At 40.4% G+C, this 20,969-nt stretch overlaps 1 protein-coding gene across 22 annotated transcripts in view; it reads right to left on the reverse strand.

The window, feature by feature from the left end:
* CFLAR (CASP8 and FADD like apoptosis regulator) overlaps nt 1-20,969 on the reverse strand; it is a 43,825-nt gene that overhangs the window by 12,982 nt on the left and 9,874 nt on the right. For 19 of the 22 annotated variants that reach the window (XM_072961488.1, XM_072961478.1, XM_072961476.1 and 16 more), the window contains 7 exons: nt 12,081-12,489; nt 9,844-9,949; nt 8,076-8,211; nt 7,005-7,090; nt 4,198-4,255; nt 1,197-1,246; nt 423-504 (listed from right to left, as the gene is read on the reverse strand). In XM_072961488.1, coding sequence (XP_072817589.1) covers nt 423-504; nt 1,197-1,246; nt 4,198-4,255; nt 7,005-7,090; nt 8,076-8,211; nt 9,844-9,949; nt 12,081-12,439 — 877 coding nt within the window. In that variant the 5' untranslated portion in view covers nt 12,440-12,489. Of the gene's footprint in view, nt 1-422; nt 505-1,196; nt 1,247-4,197; nt 4,256-5,006; nt 5,113-6,444; nt 7,091-8,075; nt 8,212-9,843; nt 9,950-12,080; nt 12,490-20,969 lie in introns of those variants that run through there. The other 3 variants (XM_031678112.2, XM_031678114.2, XM_072961489.1) reach the window with 3 other exon arrangements.

A 20,969-nucleotide genomic window follows, 5' to 3' on the forward strand; every position in this document is an offset into this window, starting at 1 on the left:
CCCTTTCACATTCCTCCTGACACACAGCTAGACTAAGTTCTTGTCTACTGCGGTTGGATGCGGCCCCACACGTAAGTTCTGACTAAAGGAATGGGGGTGGAACTGATGTGTATCACTTTCAGTCAGGCCTGACCCCTAAATCTCTCATGAGATCCTTCCTTCATCCACCAGCCAGGTCCAGGGGATCCTGCAGAAAACTCCAAGGCCTTTGCTGATGCAGCCACTGAATGAGCACATGGAACAACGCTCCCCAGCCTGGTCCACACTAGACTGTGACAAGAGAAACTACCCCTCCCGTCTGAAACCACATTTTGGCAGTGGTTTGTCACGGTGGCTAGTGTTGATCACTCTGATGCACACAGCTTGCACGGGCCATGATCTCACTGTGGCGGCATCAGTTAATTGGCAGCATCGAGACCTACCTGTGTCATTGCCAACGCAATCAATTATCAGGCAGATTCCTAGGGGCTTGCTCTGCATCCTGTACCTCTCTTCCGGTGTGTGCTGGAAAGGAAAGCAGGGATTGTTAAAGACTCGAAATGTTGTTCCGTTTCCTCAAGGTCTCACCCATACCATCTTTTCTTCTGGATTTCCTCAAATCTCCCTTTGGCAGGTGAGTCACTCAGTAGACACAGGCTGAAGTCAGCAGAGCTGACATTTCCCTTCAATATCAACAAGCTATTTCAGCTTTGATTTAATTTTAATGAAAACTGCAGTCTCTTTACACGTGTCTTAGCTTTGTGGGATAAAGATAATTTAAAACACAGAGAAAAGATTGGTTGTGTTTCCACAGTAACCTGAAGTTGTACAAGTGATAACTTTCCAAACCAGTACAGAAGGAGGCCTTCTATTGCTTCTCGTTATGAAGAGGAGGTATCAGCATAAGAAAAGGTCAGAACAAGTCAAGGTTCAGTGTCACTGCTTACTTATATGTTCAGCAGTCACTCAGCTGAAGAGAGACATGCCACTTTGGAATTTTCCTGCATTCCAAAGTCTGCTAATGCAATCCACTTCAGCACCTTTCTCTTTGCTACTTCAAGGTTCCCCTTTAGGGCAGAAGAGTTCTCAGAATAGCACTCAGCATCCTATCGCTGTCACAAAGAATTCTTAAAGGACAGATATTTTTAAAGTCGTCAGTGTTCTCCACAGATACTGTGCTTCCAATACAATACCAAGTCAGATCATTTCTTCTGTACCTGAGGCAAAAATGCTTCTGATTCCTGAATGGATGTCTTCACTGGTTCTCCTGGGGGATGAGAGAGAAATTATTTATAAAACAGGAGAACTAAACATGCTCCCATGCTGGCTGGGTTTCTTTATGTCAGAGCTGTTCTCTTTCCCTATTTTCTTCCCCCTTCTGTCTCTTCTTTCCCCAGCAATACTCAGCCCCAAGCTTCCAAGCACACACTGAAAAACCTAACTGATAAGACAATACAAGTCCCCATGCTAAACAGGGGTTATGTAGAAAAAGTTTAAATAGGAAACTTGCCCTTCTCTAGGTAAAGACCAGGTGACTGGTGATAGGAAGAATCTAATAACCTTATTATCCAACAGTATCAATAGCCTTCCTGCACGTGCTGAAATTGTGGACAACAGCCTTAGAGACTCAGAGAAGGGAAAGCTTTTGTGGGTTCACCACTTACAGAACAGGTGGCCATGTTTTTAGTGCAGTGATACTGGAAGATCATAAAATAAAATGTCAATGGCAAGACAGGGGACAGTGGGCTTAGCAAATGTAGATGAGCCTAAAGCAAACTTTATTAAATAAAAAATGACTTGATTAGCCCCAAGGAGGTGGAGAATCTCCAGTTTTGAAGACATAAAGGGCTGGCTGAAACCCCAGCCCCATTATTCACAAGCTCTGTGGTCTCGGGCAAGTTTCTTCCTGAAGTCTCAGGGGTTTTGGGGATTTTGTTTTGTTTATTTAATCTCTGAGATGAACATCTAATTACAGGATTATTGCAAAACTGAGAAATAATATCTAAAGACAGGGAAAGAAAATGCCAGTATTGGCAAGGTTTGGGGGGAACGAGCACTTTCAAATGGTAATGCTGTGCAAGCTGAATCAGTCTTTTTTTTTTTAACATTCTTTTTTTTTTGTTTTTGGCAGGGGAAGGTAATTAGGTTTATTTAGTCATTGTTTAATGAGAGTACTGGGGATTGAACCCAGGACCTCGTGCATGCCTCTGAGCTATACCCTCCCCTGGAAACAGTCTTTTTAAAGAACAATTAGCAATACCTTTCAAACCAACATTCTGCTTCTAGAAGTTTAGCCTAAGGAAATAATAATGCAAGTGTGAAAAAATGTCAGGGGGATCTACCAAAGGACTATTTGTAATGGCCCTAAACTAGAAAGAATCTAAAAGTCTACCAGAGGAGATTGGTTAAATAAATTATGGTACATATAATAAAATACTATACAATGTTAAAAAGGGTAAGAGAGATCTTTATGTATTTGACATGAAAACATATACATGATATATTAAGTGAAAAATAGATTACTGAGTAATATGTATAATATTGAGCCAATGTACTTAAAGCATGTATTTGTGTACATAAACTTACATGTTCTTACTAGAGGTATATAGATAAAACATTAACATTGGTCATGTCTGATACTTGGAATTAAGAGGAAAGTTCATGTCATCTTTTTGTATTTTAGCAATCATGGATTGACAGTATTTAAAAAACACAAAATAGCCTATGTAATATGTCTATCTCAGTTTAGGGCACTTACTAAAAGTGCTTAATAAATTCTAGTTAACATCATCAGCATGATCCAGTTAAAATCTACTTGGAAGTCCAAAATAATATGAATCCTTGGCTTGATTATTTTAAACTTCTATTAGATTAAGGTCAAGTTATCAAGATGCTTTTTTCTTTCATTAGCAAATAAGCCATATCAAGGCAAAAGCAGGTACCTAGCTCTCCTAAGGACCTGTAGAGGTGTCAGGAGCTTCACTGACCTCACCTGTATAGGTACCATCGAGGATAAACCTGCCACCAGGGAGCCCAACAGAAAGAATACTGATATTTTAATTCCTCTCCAAAATCTACCAGGTCCCCCATTTTTCTTTTAAACAGCTAATTCTCACCACCTCACCCATATTTTAAGAAACATGCTGTCACTTCACGCACTAATTCACCTCTCAATGGCATTTGCTGGAGAGCGGACTTCTAGGCAGGGGGTGACCGGCATGAGCTGCTCCACCTGGCTGATCTGGGCGAAATGTTTCCAGGGGCCCGCAGAGAGCACGTCGGCTGAGTCATGAGACGTGGGCAAAGGGCCTGGCTTCCATCAGCGCCCTGCTCACTACGCTCACGATCGCCCCTCCACACAGGACAAAGTCCAAGCTCCGCAGGTAAGGCCGAGGCCTCCTTGCCTGTCTGTGCATTGCTGCCTCCAGGAGTTTTGAACAATCATCTCCACTGTAGTGAGCGACTGTGTCTCAGCCCTCACTGCAAGGAGGACTCAAGCAAAAAATACACTTTCTGAAAATGACAGGATCAAGGGCCGATGTTTTAAGAGCAACAAGAGGGATCATATGGCTGAAATGACTAGGGTTGTTTTTCTTTCCTTGTAGGCGTAGGGCATGGCATCTGTGGCACATTTAGATTTATTAAATGGGCTATAAACAAGATCCTGGTAACCTTCCTTCTTCCTGCTGCTAGGTATTTGGTTTAACACAGCTCATTATCATGGTTAGATTAATGTTGCACATGGCCTGGTTATAATTCCATTTCAGGCGTAAATGTCATAGCTCTTAAAGATATAGCCAAGATGATGAAGCTGATGGAATACGAGGCTTTTAAATTCAAATAGGCTAATTCGATAGGTAACTAGAAATGCCAACGAATACATTGAAGATTTTAACTTTTTTGAGAGCTTAATTAAAATACGCAGATTAAAAAATGGCCAACTCTAAAAATGCAACATTTTTGCATTTGAATTATCAAGGATTTATAAAGAGTGATACAAAGAGGGGGGAGGGTATAGCTCAGTAGTAGAGTGTGTGCTTAGCATGCATGAGGTCCTGGGTTCAATTCCCAGTACCTCCATTAAAAATAAATAAATGAAAACAAAATCCTATTGTGTAAAAAACAAACAAAGAAACCCCAAAATAAATAAATAAACAAACCTTAAAAAAAAAAAGTCTTTTTAAAAAAAGAATGAATACAAAGCAAAGCTGGTCTTACTTTTAATGTCAGGTTGTCCCATCAGGAGTCTGTGTTCTTTACTCCTCCCATTCTGGAGCTTCAAATATAAAAAACAAGGTCATACTCCCCGTTCGTGTTTTCAGAGGCCCATTACATGACACCTCTTTAAAAATCTCCATAGGATTCTTACCCAGGAAAAAATAGAAATATCATATTCACTGTTAAATTATCTAAAAAAGACTAGCAAGAACCATTAACTCCACAAATCCCATATTCTACAGCCAGAGAAGCAACTCTTTTGTTTTTTTTAAAGTGACAATACAGTGAACATGTAAATATGCCAAACTAGCATATTAGAATGTTTCAAAACAGTTCAATAAAGCCCGATGTTATGGTAAAGTGGAGCTACTGTAACAGCTGCAAATTCAAACAAGCTGTGGAACATGCAGTTGACATTCAACCTGATCCTTTAACACGGAGGCAACGTACAGTATAGTTAAGAGTGGGAGTGGGCGTTCAAACTCAGACAAACCTAGCTAATCAGATATCCTGATTCTGCCATTTACTAGCTAGGTAATTTTGAGCAAGTTCTTTAACTCTATGTGTTTCTTTATCTTCAAAATGAGGATAATAATAGTACCTACTTGATACATTTTTTGTGAAGATTAAATGTACACAAAGCTCTCAGCACAGTGCCCTTTAAGCATGTGGAAGTGCTTAATCAAAGTCCAGTTTTTTTCCTATAATGCAGCTATACATAAACCCCATGTGGGTGTGGTTCTTGAAAATTAGCTACCCCTTCTGAGGGCCAGAGTGAAATGAACCAGAGAATGAAAGATTGAACAGACCCTTTCTCTTCTCAGATGACAGGTCCTGTGTAAGGTACACATAGCACACACTGTCAACCATCTGATACGCTCAGCTTTCAAATGACAGTTCTCCTCTGAAGCTATCCTAGCCAAAAGAGAGAAGTACACTATTTATTAAGCTGTGTCTGCAGCTAAGTCTGTGCGTCTAAACTGAAGAAAAACATGTAAGTTGCTTTTATCACTAAAAATCAATGACTTAACCAGAAGCTAATGATATTAGATAGAATTTGGAATCCCACATAGGTGTGCATTCACATTTACATCCTATTGAAGAGACATAACATCAAATCAAAGCTGAATTTATTGCAGATAAATATAAAAAGCATTATATTAGAGTCATACAACTTTTTTATTCTATAATGTTGGTATCACATGACATTTAATGCCACTGTAATTTTTAAAGCATTTTTTGCAGCCTTGTATGAGTTAATATCCAGGTATTCAGTTCCTAAATCTCATGAGAAATTCACTGAATTCATATACCACAGTGCCTGCTTACTAAATGAATGAATGATAAGGGTCACAGATAAAAATAGCAAACTGAAGGAAAAATCTACACACACAACATGTGGGTTCCCAATAGGCTACATACACAGTGAATACAATCACTTTAATTAACAAAATGGAAAGACAATAATAAAAACACAGCAGGCTTTTGACTAACAATGACAGTACAATTTATGTTAGATAGACAATAGCAGAGAAAGCGCAGAAAATCTGGATCTGAATCCTAAATCACTTTGTCTCATGATTTGGTATCATAGAGATTCAGGAGGACAAAAAAAGCATATTTAATTCTTGAAAAAATGACAGACAGATATATCTAAGCTATGACATGATAGTACGTAGTTTATTAAATACACCATGGTGTAGAGAAAGGAGTATGGACTGGGCCCAGGGAAGTTGAGGTGGGCAATCACAGTGTTCTTTAGACCTAACTATCCTTATTTATTTAATGAAGAGGTTGGACAGTATAATGCTTAACATCCATATTAGTTCTGAAAGTCTATTGCTCAGTGGTATCTCTTACAGTTTATATTCTCCAAAAACTGTTTTTATTACAGATGTAGTTAATGTTTTCATCACATACTTTTATGAGTGCTTATAATGTACAAATTATAAACTGTGGTCTAAAGTCTTGACTACAGATTCCAAGTAACTGTGGTCTAAGGCTGGACTACAAATTCCATATATCTTTAATATGGGGATAAGGGTGAGATTACCCTAAAGTTAACTTCTCAAGATAAAAAAATTAACCAAAGCACAATTCTGATGATAACCTTGTATCGTTCACTAACACAACAAGTGACTAAGTGTTATTTATGGTCACAAATCACTCAATAACATCACTCAAGGACAAAACACTTTTGCTGAACTCATTAAAGTAAGCTCAATGAAAAGCAAATGCACAGAGACATAAATATAAGGATATTTATTTTTCACTGGTTTATGAACAAAAGACTGGAAACAATGAAAATACACATACATAGTAATACATCTAAAAAGTGAAACCATGCTCAACAATGAAAAACAGCGAGTAAATAGATTTCCATAAGATTCATATGAAACAATTTCTAAGAATTCTTGGATGAGAACAACGGGCACAGTGTGACACCATCCATATAGAAGAAAAGAACAAACATTAATATTATATATCAACAAACTATCTGGATGATCAGAGAAGGTAATGCTTAACAACAGATTCTCAGGGAAAGACAAGAAGGGAATATACCAAGACAATGATGGCAGTTGTCTTTGGGTAATAGGATAGAATTGATTTATTTCCCTCCCTTTAAATTTTTTCTCTGTATTTTCCAAATTGTCTCATAAGAAGGTACACATATTTTAAAACAAAAGCAAATTTGTCACAATTTTTTGTACATATTAAATGAAGTATATGCTCAATGAATAAGTATATTTTTATCAAGTTCTGAAATTGTTTCATGCTGGGATTCCACATATTCGCTCCAGACTCACCCTTAGGTTATATGAAGTATCCTTAAGACTCAAGTTTGGGAGAGATGCCTGGAGAGCATTTACATAATTTGTTTCCGCTCTCTGAGCTACAAGAAGAAGAGAGGCACTGAGTTAAGATTTACAAATTATCATCAAAGGAATCTTCAACAATGACTCAGTTCAGGGTCAGTCATGATCTTTCAAAATACCCGAAACTTCCCAGCCACCTTACTGATGTCAAAATATCAGATCAGATGATTCTTCTACCAATGACATTAACAGACTGAAAATGGTACTCTGGAACTTGTATCAGTCATTCGGGAGGGGGAGGGGAGGGGAGTTATGTGTTGATCACTGGGTATCAGACACACTCTTCAGCTCTCTGGTGGCAGTAGACTGCTAGCAGAGCCCACACTGAGTCTAAAAGACAACGAGGGGGGGGGGGGTCCTAGCTCAGTGGTAGAGCCTGTGCTTGGCGTGCACAAGATCCTGGGTTCAATCTCCAGTGACTCCATTCAGAGAAATAAATAAACAAACACACACACACACACACACTGAGGGTAGGGGTGTCGCAAACGAGGCCAATGTAAGCTGGTCCTCTTTATGGAAGGAGGAGTTATCAGCAGAAAAGATGCCCTTTTCCATGAGGAGGTTTTGTGAAACTTGGGACATACGCAGGGCAGTTACAGGCCCACAGTGACAAGATACCACCCAGAGCTGGATGGTCATCCAAACAATGGTGCAAGGCAGCGGGGCTCGGCATAGACTCAAAAGCCCTGAATGTCCACAGCACCGTCAGCCCATGCAGGCAGTGGGCATGCAGACTCTTTCCTGAAGATCAGAATTTTAACAACTGCTTGGTGGCATTTTGCAGAGGGCCAAGACTCTGCAGTCACGGGTGCGGGTGATGAAGTCAGCAGATCTGGGGTATGAAGGACATGAAGGGTTTAGATCTTCAGCTGAAGGCTGGTGGGGGCTGTGGACATTCAGGTTCTGTTCCATCCAGCCGTCCAACACATGAATCTTTACCAGCCAAACCCACTATGCACAGGTACTTTCCTGAGGCCACAGAGAGGCCAAAGTGCTGCTTACCAGACTGCTTGTATTTCTGGATTTTTGTCTTCAGGTCTATTCTGTGGATGTTCTTTAGGCATTTTTCTAATAAATCCAACTGATCTGGAGCAACCAGATTTAGTTTCTCCAATTCAATCACAAGATCCAAGAAACTCTAAGAGAACCACCAGAAAGAAACAAATGTCAGGAGGGCTGATTATTAGGCCCCATATGTGAACCTCAGGCTGTGTAACTTATAACAGCAAGAAAATGCGACCAGAGGAGCCCCTTCAGTGCCCTAACCCAGACCTCTCAGTTTATAGTCCTTTCAAGGCCATGAGCAAGTTACACTCTTGGATTTCACTTAGAAAAGAGGTAAGTCTTTGGCAGGGAGGCCAACCTAGACCGAGGTAGGTGATAGACACATGGGCTATTCTGTGTCATCAAGGAGTGACAGCAGGCCTGGAAACAAAATCCTCCCAAGCTCATTGTATTCCAAAAAGCCAGGCTGCTGTTACACTGAAAAACTCTAAGGGCTTTCCTGAAAAGAGGAAGAGAGAATGTAGCTGGGGGAGAAGTTTTTACTAGAAAAACTCCAATGATACAGTTTTGAAGTTCTTAGAATATTTTCATCAATGCTGGAAATTCCAACTCATTCTGACTTAGGGATATGAGGCGGCAAAATTACAAGGCCAGGACCACAGAAATTGTGAAAGAACCATTTCAGAAATAGGCATTGCTTTTGGTTTTATTTCCCTTCCGTTTAACACTTGGTTTCTAATGTGCTATCTTTATTTTTTTAATTAATAATCATAATTAAATCTCTAGAAATGAGTGGGAAATAAACTGATTAGGGGACTCCAGAAAAGGAGTTCTATTTTTTTCATTTTCCTTCCCATTGTGCATTTGATGATGGAGGCATATAGTCACCCTATGTCCCCGGACTTCAGAAATGAAAGAACAATCATTAAGGAACATGAGGGATATATGGGACAGAACTATTATGCTGTACACCAAAAACTGACACAACATGGTTAACTGACTATACTTCAATTTAAAAACGAATTAAAAAAAAAAAAAAGGAACATGAGGAATTCTCAAGCAATGATTTACCAGAGTCCTTGGAGGCAGGTCCTTGGTGGACATATTGTCACGTACTAGAGACCCGAGTTTTTCCTGGCCTGTCCACATGTCAGCAGTACCAGAGGCAATCACAACATCCCTGAGATCCTCACCTCGTCCTCGTTTTTAACCCCAAATCTCTGCTTTTGCCATTCCCTGGATACATCAGTCCCAAGGACCTTCCCCCGCCCACCTCCACATGCAGCCTAATGACTCCACGCGGACGGTAAGCTAGCTGAGGAGTAGATGGCAGGAGGAGAGCAAGATGGGGGTGGACCAGCACTTCCCACCTGTTTCTACTCAGCATGAGCAGACACGACTTCCTAACTCTCCCAGAGGATCTGTCCAACCAGGGAGGGAAACTGGTGTGTAAGCCAGCCCCGTGAATTTTATGCAAATAAAGGATAAAATACAAGGATGAAAGGAACACTCAGGGCCACACCAGATGATCTCACCCTATTGCCTCTCAATTCATGAACCAATTTTGTTCCCGTTCATGTCATTATGAAAAAAACCCACTCTTCTCCCTTCTCGCCTTCACACACCAACCTCCCACCTCCTACCACCCTGACCTGGTCCATCCCGCTCAAGTGCCTGTTTCCCTCTCTTCACACTCCAGAGGGCACCACCCCCAGCTTCTGATAGGCTCTTAGGAATAGGAACCAAATAAAGAAAGAACACTCACCTTATCCTTGGCTATCTTGCCTCGGCCCATATAATCTCTCATGAGGAATATTAATGAGGACACATCAGATTTGTCCAGACCCTCACCAATCTCCAACATCAGCACCCTGTAAGCCAGACAAGTTGCTTTAGTAAACTCCGATACCAGTCCTAGTGAGGACACCAAGCACCTCAGCCACCTCTACGCCGGCAACGGGTTAAAAGACTAATTCTGGCCCCCACATGTGAATGTGCCCCCCCCCCCAGGAAACAGAAAGCTCAGATCACCCCAGGAGGAGATGTGAAGGGAGCTCAAAAAGGAAATTTATGCTTTCGCCAGTTTTCAATAGGAGATGGCACCTCTTTCTCCAACTGCTATAAAAAGAACAAGAGAATAAAAACTTCCCCAAAGAATCCCCTAGCTCCCTCAGAAGTTATGATGAAATAAATGAAGAACCTAAATGACTAAGATGAAAGAAATAGAATTCAAAGTGATCTTGTCTCTGTTTAACAAGCTCCCACGTGATGCGGATGCTGCTGATCTAGGGACAAGACTTGAAGTCACAAGGTTCTGAAGCAAAGTAACCCCTGGGCTCTCCTGGCCCGCTCCCAAACTCACAGGGTAAAAGCCATGGGGATCCTAGTCACTGACTGTCAACGTCTTTGTCTAGAAAGTCCCTCCTGACTTAACCACCTCTGCTCTAGTTAAGAGTTACCATCACTCTTTATTGGGGCTCCCAAGGACACCTCAATTGTCATTACTACCTTGACACTGCCATCATTGCTTAGAAGCCCATTTTCCCAGATTCTTGAGGATGGAAGATTCTTTGTTTGTTTTGCTCTAGCGCTCACCAAACTCCTGGGCACATGTCAACCCACAAGAAAGCCCACTGGCCAGACGAATAAATGAGTCTAACACTCCTGGGCCTCTCCGCCTCCATTCACCATTGCAAGGAAACGGGAAATGGAGAGAGTCCCCTAACTTACAAAAACCCAGTCAGTGCCTCCCAGAAAGTTTAAAGATTACGGACATCATCTGATGGTTGGAGAAATGGAAGGTGAGCAAAAATTACAGCTACCACAATAATAAACCCTTGCGTTTGCAGAGTGCTTCCCAGTTTTAAGAAGTACTTCACATACTAAATTATCACAGGCAATCCTCACAAACACACTTGTGAAATCAGGTATTATTCTTCTTAGCTTTACAAGTAGGAAAACAAAGACTCGACTGACGTCAGTGGCTGGCTCAGCCTATGTCACCTGGAACTGCAGATGAGCCTTTGGACCTCCAGTCTCAGACACTTTCCAAGGCTCACGCTGCTTTCAACTTTCTTTTATATAGTCTTCAATCGTGCACGTCATCTCCAAATACATACTATCGATATAACTAAAGGCTGGTGGCCTGGAGAAAAGGGAACTGCTAATTTAAGGTTACAAGTTATCTTTCTTTCCCAGAAACGCAGCCTTTCTGGTGGCTTCCGTGTTCCTCTGAGCTTCCGAGAAAGTACTGTGTGAACAGGAGGAAGGCACTCAAGGCTTCCTGAACTCTAGGGGACTCCAGCGGCCATTCCTCTCTGAACCAAAGGGGGCCTGCACGTGGTCAATTTGGGCTTCCCAGAGCCTTCGGAAGCAGGAACCTCACAGAAAGAGAGCTCACCCCACTAACTTCTTCAGCAAGGGAAAGACTGAGGAGGACTTGAGAGGGACCACAGAGCTCTACAAACCTCAGGAAGATTACTGTCAGACTTATTATTTCCTTTCTCAGCACCAGAAATTGACAGGGTCTGACACCACAGAAAGTCATTCTAGCAGAGAACACACAGCTCTCATGATCAGAGGCCTGCCACAGTGCTAACTCTTGGGTTTTCTTCTCACTCGCATTCCACCCACGAGGCAGACACACACCATCCACCTCTTTCACTTTCATTCTGATCCTCTACCCAACTACTTTAAGCTAACAGGTCGTAAGAATTCAAAGAGTTCAGAGGAATGAAGAAATACCACACAGCATCTGGATCAATGGGTAGAGAAAGTAAAGAGGCTGCTTTTCTTACTGTTCTCATTTCTATGGTTCTGAAGTCTGGACCTCCTCCTTCCCTCCCACCAGTCCAGCCTCAAGAAGCACTGATAAATTAACTATCACCATTGACACATCAATTCTGCATGTACTAATGTCCCGGACATAAAATTTTATAAGAAATTCTACAAGAATATTATTATAACCTTCCTGTGCTATTGCTGTATTCACTGATGAATTACCTATAGTCCGAAATAAGATGAGGGTGCCCGAGCAGGAGGGTCTCCACTGTCTGTCTGTCCATCTTCAGGATCTTCTTGAGCAAGTCAAACCGCCTTACTCTGTAGAGCAGCTCAGCCAGGCTCACAGAAGACAGCTTTCCTGACTCTCTTAAAATATCCAGAAGGTCCCTGACATTACGTGGAACCACATTTGCAGCAACATCCCGGCACAAAAAAAGAAGCATCTCCTTCTCTTCTTCGTCAAGTGATTCTTCGACCTGATGGAAGACCTCCGCAGACATCCTGTACGGTGGCAACCCAAGGAACAGCAGTAAGAATAGTCTAGTCCAGTCGACAGGCCGTGAGGCTACTGAATTCATTTCTGATGGTTTTCTTCATTTCTTTCAGATTCCTTTCCAGTAGAGGAGTTCTATGGTTGAAAGGGAATTTTTTTTAATCCTTTTATCAAAGTAACTTATGCTAAAATTCAAGGTAGAGGCTTTTCCTTTCTTGCTGGTCTCTCTAATCTAGCAGATTAAATTCATATTATGTCTACAGAAAGTGACCCTCTCAGTAGACAAAGCAACTGACCCAAAAACCAAGACAGATAAAGAAAATAACCTACATTTTAAAGGAAATGAAACCAGAGATGAACATTTCCAAAAAATCCCATGTACTTTATTAGAATGTATCGAATGTTAAGTATGTTGAAGGGGAAAATCACAGCTAGGGAGTTAATGACTAAGTGGCAAATAATTGACCTTGGGGTAGTGGGGGGGGGGACAGAGGAAAAGCCCAATGACTAAACAGCTGACTAGATGAGAAAACCTGAGGTCACAGGTTAACTCCCTTTCAGTAATCTCCAAGTAGGCTTGAGCAAATACGAATCTGAGCAAAGGGAACCCTCTGCAGGGTGTCAAAAATGATGGGAGAAAAGAGGCTTCTGCCCCTACCCCACCTCTCTTTTCCAGTTGTTCTCCTACTTTGAAACCCCTCCTTCACACCTGGAAGCATAGACTTGGGCTGCCATCCTCCCAAAGCCCCAGGCCCTTTACCTGGCATCATCATGAATGCTCAAAGGACCTGCCACCATGGCTGAACAGAGGTCTTGTCAGGTTTCAATCATCGCCTCAGACCTGGAGCCCCTTACAAGGGTCAGGAGCCCTGAATCACAATACACTGCTAGACAGCAGTTATCACTAGAGTTCCTGATGGTATCAGTGGAAAGTTCATGCCATGGATGTATTCTTCACTTCCTCCATTGTAACGCAAACCTATTTTCTTTCTAACTCTAAGTTGCAAATGGCAGTCACTGTCTACTTTAAAGTTTCATAGCTCTATTTTATGTTAAATAAGAGCTTGTGCTCTGAGAGACTACCTTGTCTGTTTCTATCAGAAAACATTTCAGGTTAAAAGCTAATCTTAGCAAAAAAATAATTGGAAACACAACCTAATTGTAAGTTGCTAACTGTTGCTATTTATTTGTGTACAAGTATTTTTATATATTTATCTAGCCAGATTTGGTGAAAGGAACACTGAATGTATTTTATTTACTTATATACAGTCTCAGTCCACAAAAGATGAGACATCTTACAATTAAAACACATAAGTAGGAAAAAATTTTATATAAGAACACGGGGAAAAAATTAGGTGAAAGTCAAAATGAGGTGGAGGGATGGAGAACACAATATAAATACACAGACCAGAAAGGCCTACACAGATTTTTAGTAATCCTTGAATTTGTCCTGAGCTTCCTGGCAGTCAAAGCAAAAAGGGATATATGGAATGTTAAAAAGCTCTTGCTGTCAAAAACAAGAAAAATGAAACAGATTCTTAGAGGAAGCATAATTTCCCTAGAGTTCCAGAGTTCCCCATCAATGAAAATATTAATGAGTACTTCAGTATCTGAAATTAACAAAATTATATTTATTGTAAATTTTATTTTTTTAATTTATAATATTTTATTTTAAAATAAACCCATTCATTTACAGTTTTCACACTGGCCTTCTCCCAACCAGTCTAAATGGATCAGTTCTTAATAACAATAGACATTTTAGTTAATGTGTACTTTTTAAATAAGTATTGGTGTGTCTATGCCAATTCCATGTTCATTCATCCAAGCCTCACTTAAGTACAGACATTTTGAATAACTGGAGAAATGAAATTTACTAAGTGATTGCTCAATGGAAGCAGAAAAAGTAGTACTCAGACTACTTTGTTTTTTTTTTTAAATCTGAAAGCTCAATACTAATTTTATGTATCCTGGAGAGCCTAAGTCTATTCTCCACTCACAGGCAAACAGTACTTTAACTTAACCACTGGTTTCCATAAAAGAAGATCAAGTTCTTCTATTAACTACAAGTCACAATTTTGTCAGTAGTGATTATGATAAATTAACCTATAAAATATTTATACACATTAGAAGGTATAAAATAAGTAAGAAGTCATTAAATACAAGAAGAAAGGGGGTGTTAATCTATATTCACCAGACAGATCTGAAAAAGAACCACACAGAACCACTAGAAATGAAATGTTCAATTCCCTATTTTTAAAAACAATAACTTTTGTAGTTCATAATTATCAATGATATAACAATGCCATCAAGAGTTAACAAAATTGGACAATTATTTTTAAAAATATTATCTGCTCAGTTCATTTCCCCCAACCATTACACGCAAGACCGCTTCCTACAGTCACGCGCACTCAGCAAGAGAACTGGCATGCTGTCTTCCCTCTGTACTAATGGAGGTATAGTTTGGCAGTAAAATCCAAATTACTCAGTGGTAGCATCTGGCATATTCAAAGAAAATATCAAAAGGAAAACTACAGATCCTGTGCTGAGCCAGGCCAACCAGATGCAGCAAAATACCAGTGTTTATCCATTGGGGTGGTGTTGGGGAGAGTTAACTGGGGCTAGAGGTGACAAGCACTTGACAATGGGGAGCATGAAAGGGAGATGGAGGGTTACAGTCCAAATAATCACTATTTTGTTAAGGTTTCTTTTAAGCCCAAACCAAGAAATTAACATAAAAATTACTCTCAGACTAGGGGAGCCCATAAGGTCTTGAGAGGCAAACTCCAAACCACCTCATGAGGTCACCTTCACAACCCAGGGCATATGACACAATCCAATTATATAATAAATTACCGTGCACAAACAAAAATCACAATGACAGAAGACAAAACAAATAAAATACACATCCTAGGAAACTATATCTGAAAGAGTTTAAAATAAAGATCTTAAAAGGTTCAAGAAGATAAGGAGAATTTCTGCAATATGATAGGCCAACTCAATGCCTTAATCAGAGGCAATTTTGCCCCTCAGGAGACATCTGACAATGTCTCAAGACATTTTTGGTCATGATAACCAGGGGGTCCTACTGGCATCTAGGGATGCTGCTAAACATTACACAATGCACACTCCCCTCAACAAACAATTATCCAGCCCTATATTGCCAATAGTGCCAAATTGAGATGCCTTAGAGAATCTGGAAAAAAAAAAAAACTAGCTATAATACACAGTGATATGCTAAATAAAACATAAAAAAAAATTGCTCAAATATGCAGTTGAGTATTTAAGAAAGTAAGTAAAAGTGTAGGAAGGCATCTGTATCTGTCTCTGTCTCTCTGTCTGTGTGTAGATATGTGTAGATGTGGAGACAGAGGCAGGTATGTATTACTTGTCTCTTCACTAAGTAATATATGTCTCTCTATACCAATATCTATATGGAGGTAAAGATATAGACATATGTAACTTCTCCATAAGGGCTAAAATGAGAACTTTAATAAAAGTATTGAGAATTCAGTTGACTTTGACTAGTTAGCAGGGTATATTAATTAGTTCTCTTGATGCTTTGCTGTGATGCAAAATATGTGATGTATTCAAACATTTTGTAATTGTTCTGATGTTAACCATTAGGTCAGATTTGTATTTCTAACACTTTTAATGTTCTTTTAAGCTAATGTCTGGAAAATAAAAATTCTTTTAAGCAAATGTTTGGAAAATAAAAATAAAAAAAAAAAGAGTGTAGGAAGGCAAAAAGAAAAAACAGCTAAAAACCACAGTGATAGTTTAAGATTTGCCATATACAATAGCATTAAAACAGGTAACATGTAGGAATGATTCTAACAAAGATATTCCAAAAAAAAAACACCAAAAAAAAAACCCTATAAAATATTACTGAACAGATATTAATAAAGACCTAGACAAACGGAGAGCATTACTTTGTTCATGAATAAGGAATTCAATATAATAATATTGAATAATATAATGTAATATAATATAATATAGATGTGAGTTCTCTAAAAAAATGATCTATGGATTAAAAGCAAGGAATTTAGCTTAGAAGCTAGCAATTCATACATAGTTAAATGGTAATTATGAGGGAAAAAAAAGTCCACAGCAAATATTATACTTAATGGTGACATGTTAGAAGCATTCCCCTGAAAATCACACTTAAGACAAGGATATGCATGGTTATCCCTTCTATTCACCATTGTACCAGAGGACAGAACTCAGCACTAAAATAAAAAAATTTAAAATAAGAGTATAAGCATTGGAACCAAAGAAATAACTATCATTATTCACAGGCAATAAGATTTTCTACATAGGAAACCCAAATATATTAACAGACAAAATGCTAGAATTCATAAGTGGTAAGTGGTTAAGGTTTTGAGATATATGAGTAATAAATACACTATACACTAGCAAAAACCAGGAAGAAAATGTAGATTTAAAAAAGATACTATTTACAACAGCAACAAAATCTGTATGGTATATAGGATAAATCTAAGAAAAGATATATGACATTTAAAGAAGAAATTACAAAACTTTATCAAAGACTTCAGTTAAGACAGAGATAATTGAAGAAATGTATGATAATCATGGACAGAAGACTCAATATCATCAAGATATCAATTCTCAAATGCATTTATAAATTTAAGTCCAACCCCAAATCCAAAAGTTGTGCCATGGACCATGGCAAGCTGATTTTAAACTTACCTGAAGGAGAAGAGCCAAGAATAGCCAATACAAGTTTTAAGAATAACCAGTTCGAGGAAGTTGCCTTACCAGAAATCAAGATTTAAAACAAATGTATAGTAACATGACACAAAGATAGAAAATAAAACAACCAGTACACAGATGAGAGCTCAGAAATCAAGCCACACACAGATGACTAAGGTAGTCCTGTACATCAATAGGGAAAGGACATTAATGTCCAGAAATGGTGGTGGGACAACATATATATGGTTATTCAAATATATATAAGGAATAAACTGGGATCCTTTCCTCATACTATTTACAAATCAACTCCACATGCAGTAACATCCTGGACATAAAGTTCTAGAAGAAATTCTACAAGAATATTGTTTATAACTTCCGATTATGAAAGATTCTGTAAGACATAAAAAGCCCATATCCTTTTAAAAATGAAAAAAAGAGAAAGCACAAACAGAAGACAAATGCATTTTATTTAATTAACAAAGAACTGGTATCCAGAATATAGAAAGCATTTCTGCAAATCAATAAGCATAAGACAAGCAACCCAGCGGTAAAACACCACAGGCAGTTCCCAGAAGAAAAAAAAATAGCCATAAACCATAAAATATTCAAGCTATACTAGTATTCAGAGAAATGCAGATTTAAGCTACAATGAGATACTACTTCACATTGGTCAAATGCTAATATCTGTTACCAAATGTCAGAGAAATACGAAATCCTCTACATTGCTGGAAGAATCGTAAATTGATACAACCACTTTGGAGAACACTTTGGCAATACCTGGTAAAGATGAATGCATACATTACTCCAGGACATGAAAACTTCATTCCTAAGTAAATATTCTTTTAAAATTCTCAGCCAGATGTACCAAAACATGGACACAATGTTCCTAGCAGCAGTAGATGGTACGGCAAAATAATGGATAGCACCTAAAGTCTATCAAGAAGAGACTGAATAAAATGTTGTAGTCTTTTGGTTTTTTAGAGCTTCTTTGATGTATATAAAGACAGACCTTAGAACAAGAAAGCTTAGAGGCATCCCAAAGTTATCACCAAAAAGAACAAGTCAGATTTTATTGAACATGGTTCTAAAGATAGGGCAGAAGAGCTGGGGCGGGGGTGGCAGGTAGAATGAGTTCTTAAGAGTTCTGTGGAAGGACAGTGCCTATCACTTACCAGCTCCGCCCTGCCTGAGCAGCCTAGTTCACCACTCCACATACCCCTCTGAAGGCGACTGCTTCACCTCCCTCAGAGACAAAAAAGCTCTCCAAGCCTAATTCTTCTACTTCCCCATTTTCAAACATTCAGTCCTTCTGACTGATCACTGCTTCTGTTAGTGTCCTTCTGCTCCACTGTCTGAAGCCATCACCTTCCCCAGCCAAGCAAAACTGGCAGCTTTGTCTGTTTTCTAAAATTTCTAAGGAATTCCCCTTGTCTGTCATCCCGTCAAATTTTAATTTAATGACTGTGTCTTTCCTTCTTTTCCACACCCACACGAAATCTCCATGATGGTACAAACTGTCCCCACCTTCGCAGTCAAAGCAGCTGAAACCTAAGAACTGTTCCAGTTTCATTTCTCAAGTGGCAGCCAGTGCTCACTTAATATACAAAACAGATGTAAGTCGCTTCCACCTTCCTAGCTAATGGGAAGGGTGTCTGGTTCTAGAAGCAGAAAACACTCCAGGTATTTTGAGTAGAAATACATTGATATAGGTGCTTACAAAACTGCTACAAGGGCTGGAGGAAGAGGCTCTTGGCTGGGCTTTTTAGAAAGACTCCCAGGGCTCCCAGAAAGACCTTGTCTCGGCCAAGGCAGTGGGGAAGCAGGAGCCTGCCACTGGGAACACAGAGCTCAAGAACCCTTTGGGCAGTGACCCTGAGATCAGAGGGCCAACCACCACCATGCCTGCCTCCCACACTTCCCAAGCCAGTGACTGGACTTCATGTTGCTTCTACTCAAACCCCCACTTCACCACCACTATGCCTGCCAGCACAGGAACCGACAAAAGCAGCCAGCTGTTGGCCTCTACCCTACTTCTGTTTACAGATCTTGCCTGAATGCACCTAACTGGCAGAACTCAATCCACAAGCTGGTTGTAAAGGAGTCTGGGAAATGCAGTTTGTAGTTTTCCACCCTCCAGGCAGAGGCTGGGAATGGGTCCTGAACACCAACTGATCTTAGCCACAATAGAAGGATATTCCATAAAAGCATTTATTTCTCTCTGTGGTTAAATCCTCTGCGTGGACCCCAGTGCCTAACCCACAGTAAGCACTGGGTTAATATTTGAATGAATAAATGAATGTAGTTCCATAAACCACTACCATATAACAGCCTCACTTCCTGTACTCCCAAAATGGACCTAGAGCATACGCTACAAACACTCTCTGGCCAGCATCTTCAATTCTCCTGTCCTTTTGCCTCCTGACCACCAGCTCAGCAACACCATGCTGTGCCAGGACTTCCTAGTTTTAGCACTAAAAGTCCTGTGTTCCAGGAAACTCCTCAATCCCAGGCAAACCAGGATGGTCACCCAATTATCCACTCCTCAGATGGTGAGCCTCCACAACTCAAGGCATCTAGAGTAGCAAGTCATGCTGAAGGGAGGGGAAAGAGCATCCCACACACGTGGTTTTCGACTTCAGGGAGCCCCTTTCTACGTGCTGCTCAGCATGTTATTCCAGGACCGTGGTCAGCTACTTTCAACAGCCTCATGACAGCTCCACCCTTTGGTGCTTTCTTCCAACCTAATACCACTCACTGGTGCCTCAGCTCCTCGGATGACCTTGCCATTAGTCAGAAGTGAGTTCCCACAACTCTACACCTTCCCCTGCTGTCCCTGCCTCCTGGGCCAGCCACTCCCCCCAGTGCCCCTCACCCACCCTTTCATCTACCTCCCTCTACCTCCAGGGATTCCTCCTCTCAGCCTGTAAACATGTTCAGTTTCTTCCATCTTTAAAAAAAAAAAGAAAAAAAACCTTCAGCCTTTCAGCCCCTAGACCAACCAGCTTCTAAGTGAAGCTGAGAACTGAAGAGTCTGCACTGGGTGCTTCAGCAACTTCAACTTCGATTCCCTCCTCAACGTGCCTCTACCTGCATCCTCCTGCCCCCACAGCCCTTACACAATAACACTTAGTGCCAAGCCACATTGGAACCGAGGCAAAGGAAAAATCAGTAATATGGATACTGTCTTTACTTAAATTTTTGATATTTTTTGCCTTCATGTCAATTTTTTCAAAATCTTGCATTAAAATATTATGTCTTGATTTTAGCACCCCCTTAAGTGTTGTGCCTGAGGTGAGTGCCTCACTCTTCTCACCCTGGTGTCCTCACCCGACAGTGCTCTTGTAGAGGCCTTGGTGACCTCCTAGAGGTCACATCCAAGGTCACATGGACATCCTCTTCTATCCAAGCATTCTGACGCTGCTGCTTAATCCCTCCTTGAAACTCTCCTCCCTTGGCCGACCTCACACCACTATATTCTACACAGTCCCCCGCTAACCTTCTCCAACTCCTCAGCACCCTCTTCCTGCACCTGCTTCTTAAATGGGGGTATGCCAGAGCATTCATCTCTCACTCAGGCCTTTCTGCTCCCCCGTCTATGGCCTCACCCTCTCCAAATAGATCTCCTATCAGGATGAACTTTCTGAAGTTCAGGCTTGAATCAAGTCACTTTCCTAGTTCAACCCTTTCAATGATCCTTCATCTCCCATTGCAGGTTCCAATTTTCTTTACAGTCAAGGCCCCTGCTGCCCCAGCACCTGCCCTCATCTCTCATTCACATGCCTAGCACTTTCAGTTTCAATCAAACCTCAGCAAATTTTTTCCTGCATCTTGGTGTCTTTGCCTGAATTACTCTCTTCCATTTACCTGCCTGGCAAAAATCCTTCTCAGCTTGCAGGGCCAGCTGG

Source organism: Vicugna pacos, chromosome 5, assembly GCF_048564905.1.
Source record: "Vicugna pacos chromosome 5, VicPac4, whole genome shotgun sequence".
NCBI classification, from domain to species: Eukaryota; Metazoa; Chordata; class Mammalia; order Artiodactyla; family Camelidae; genus Vicugna; species Vicugna pacos.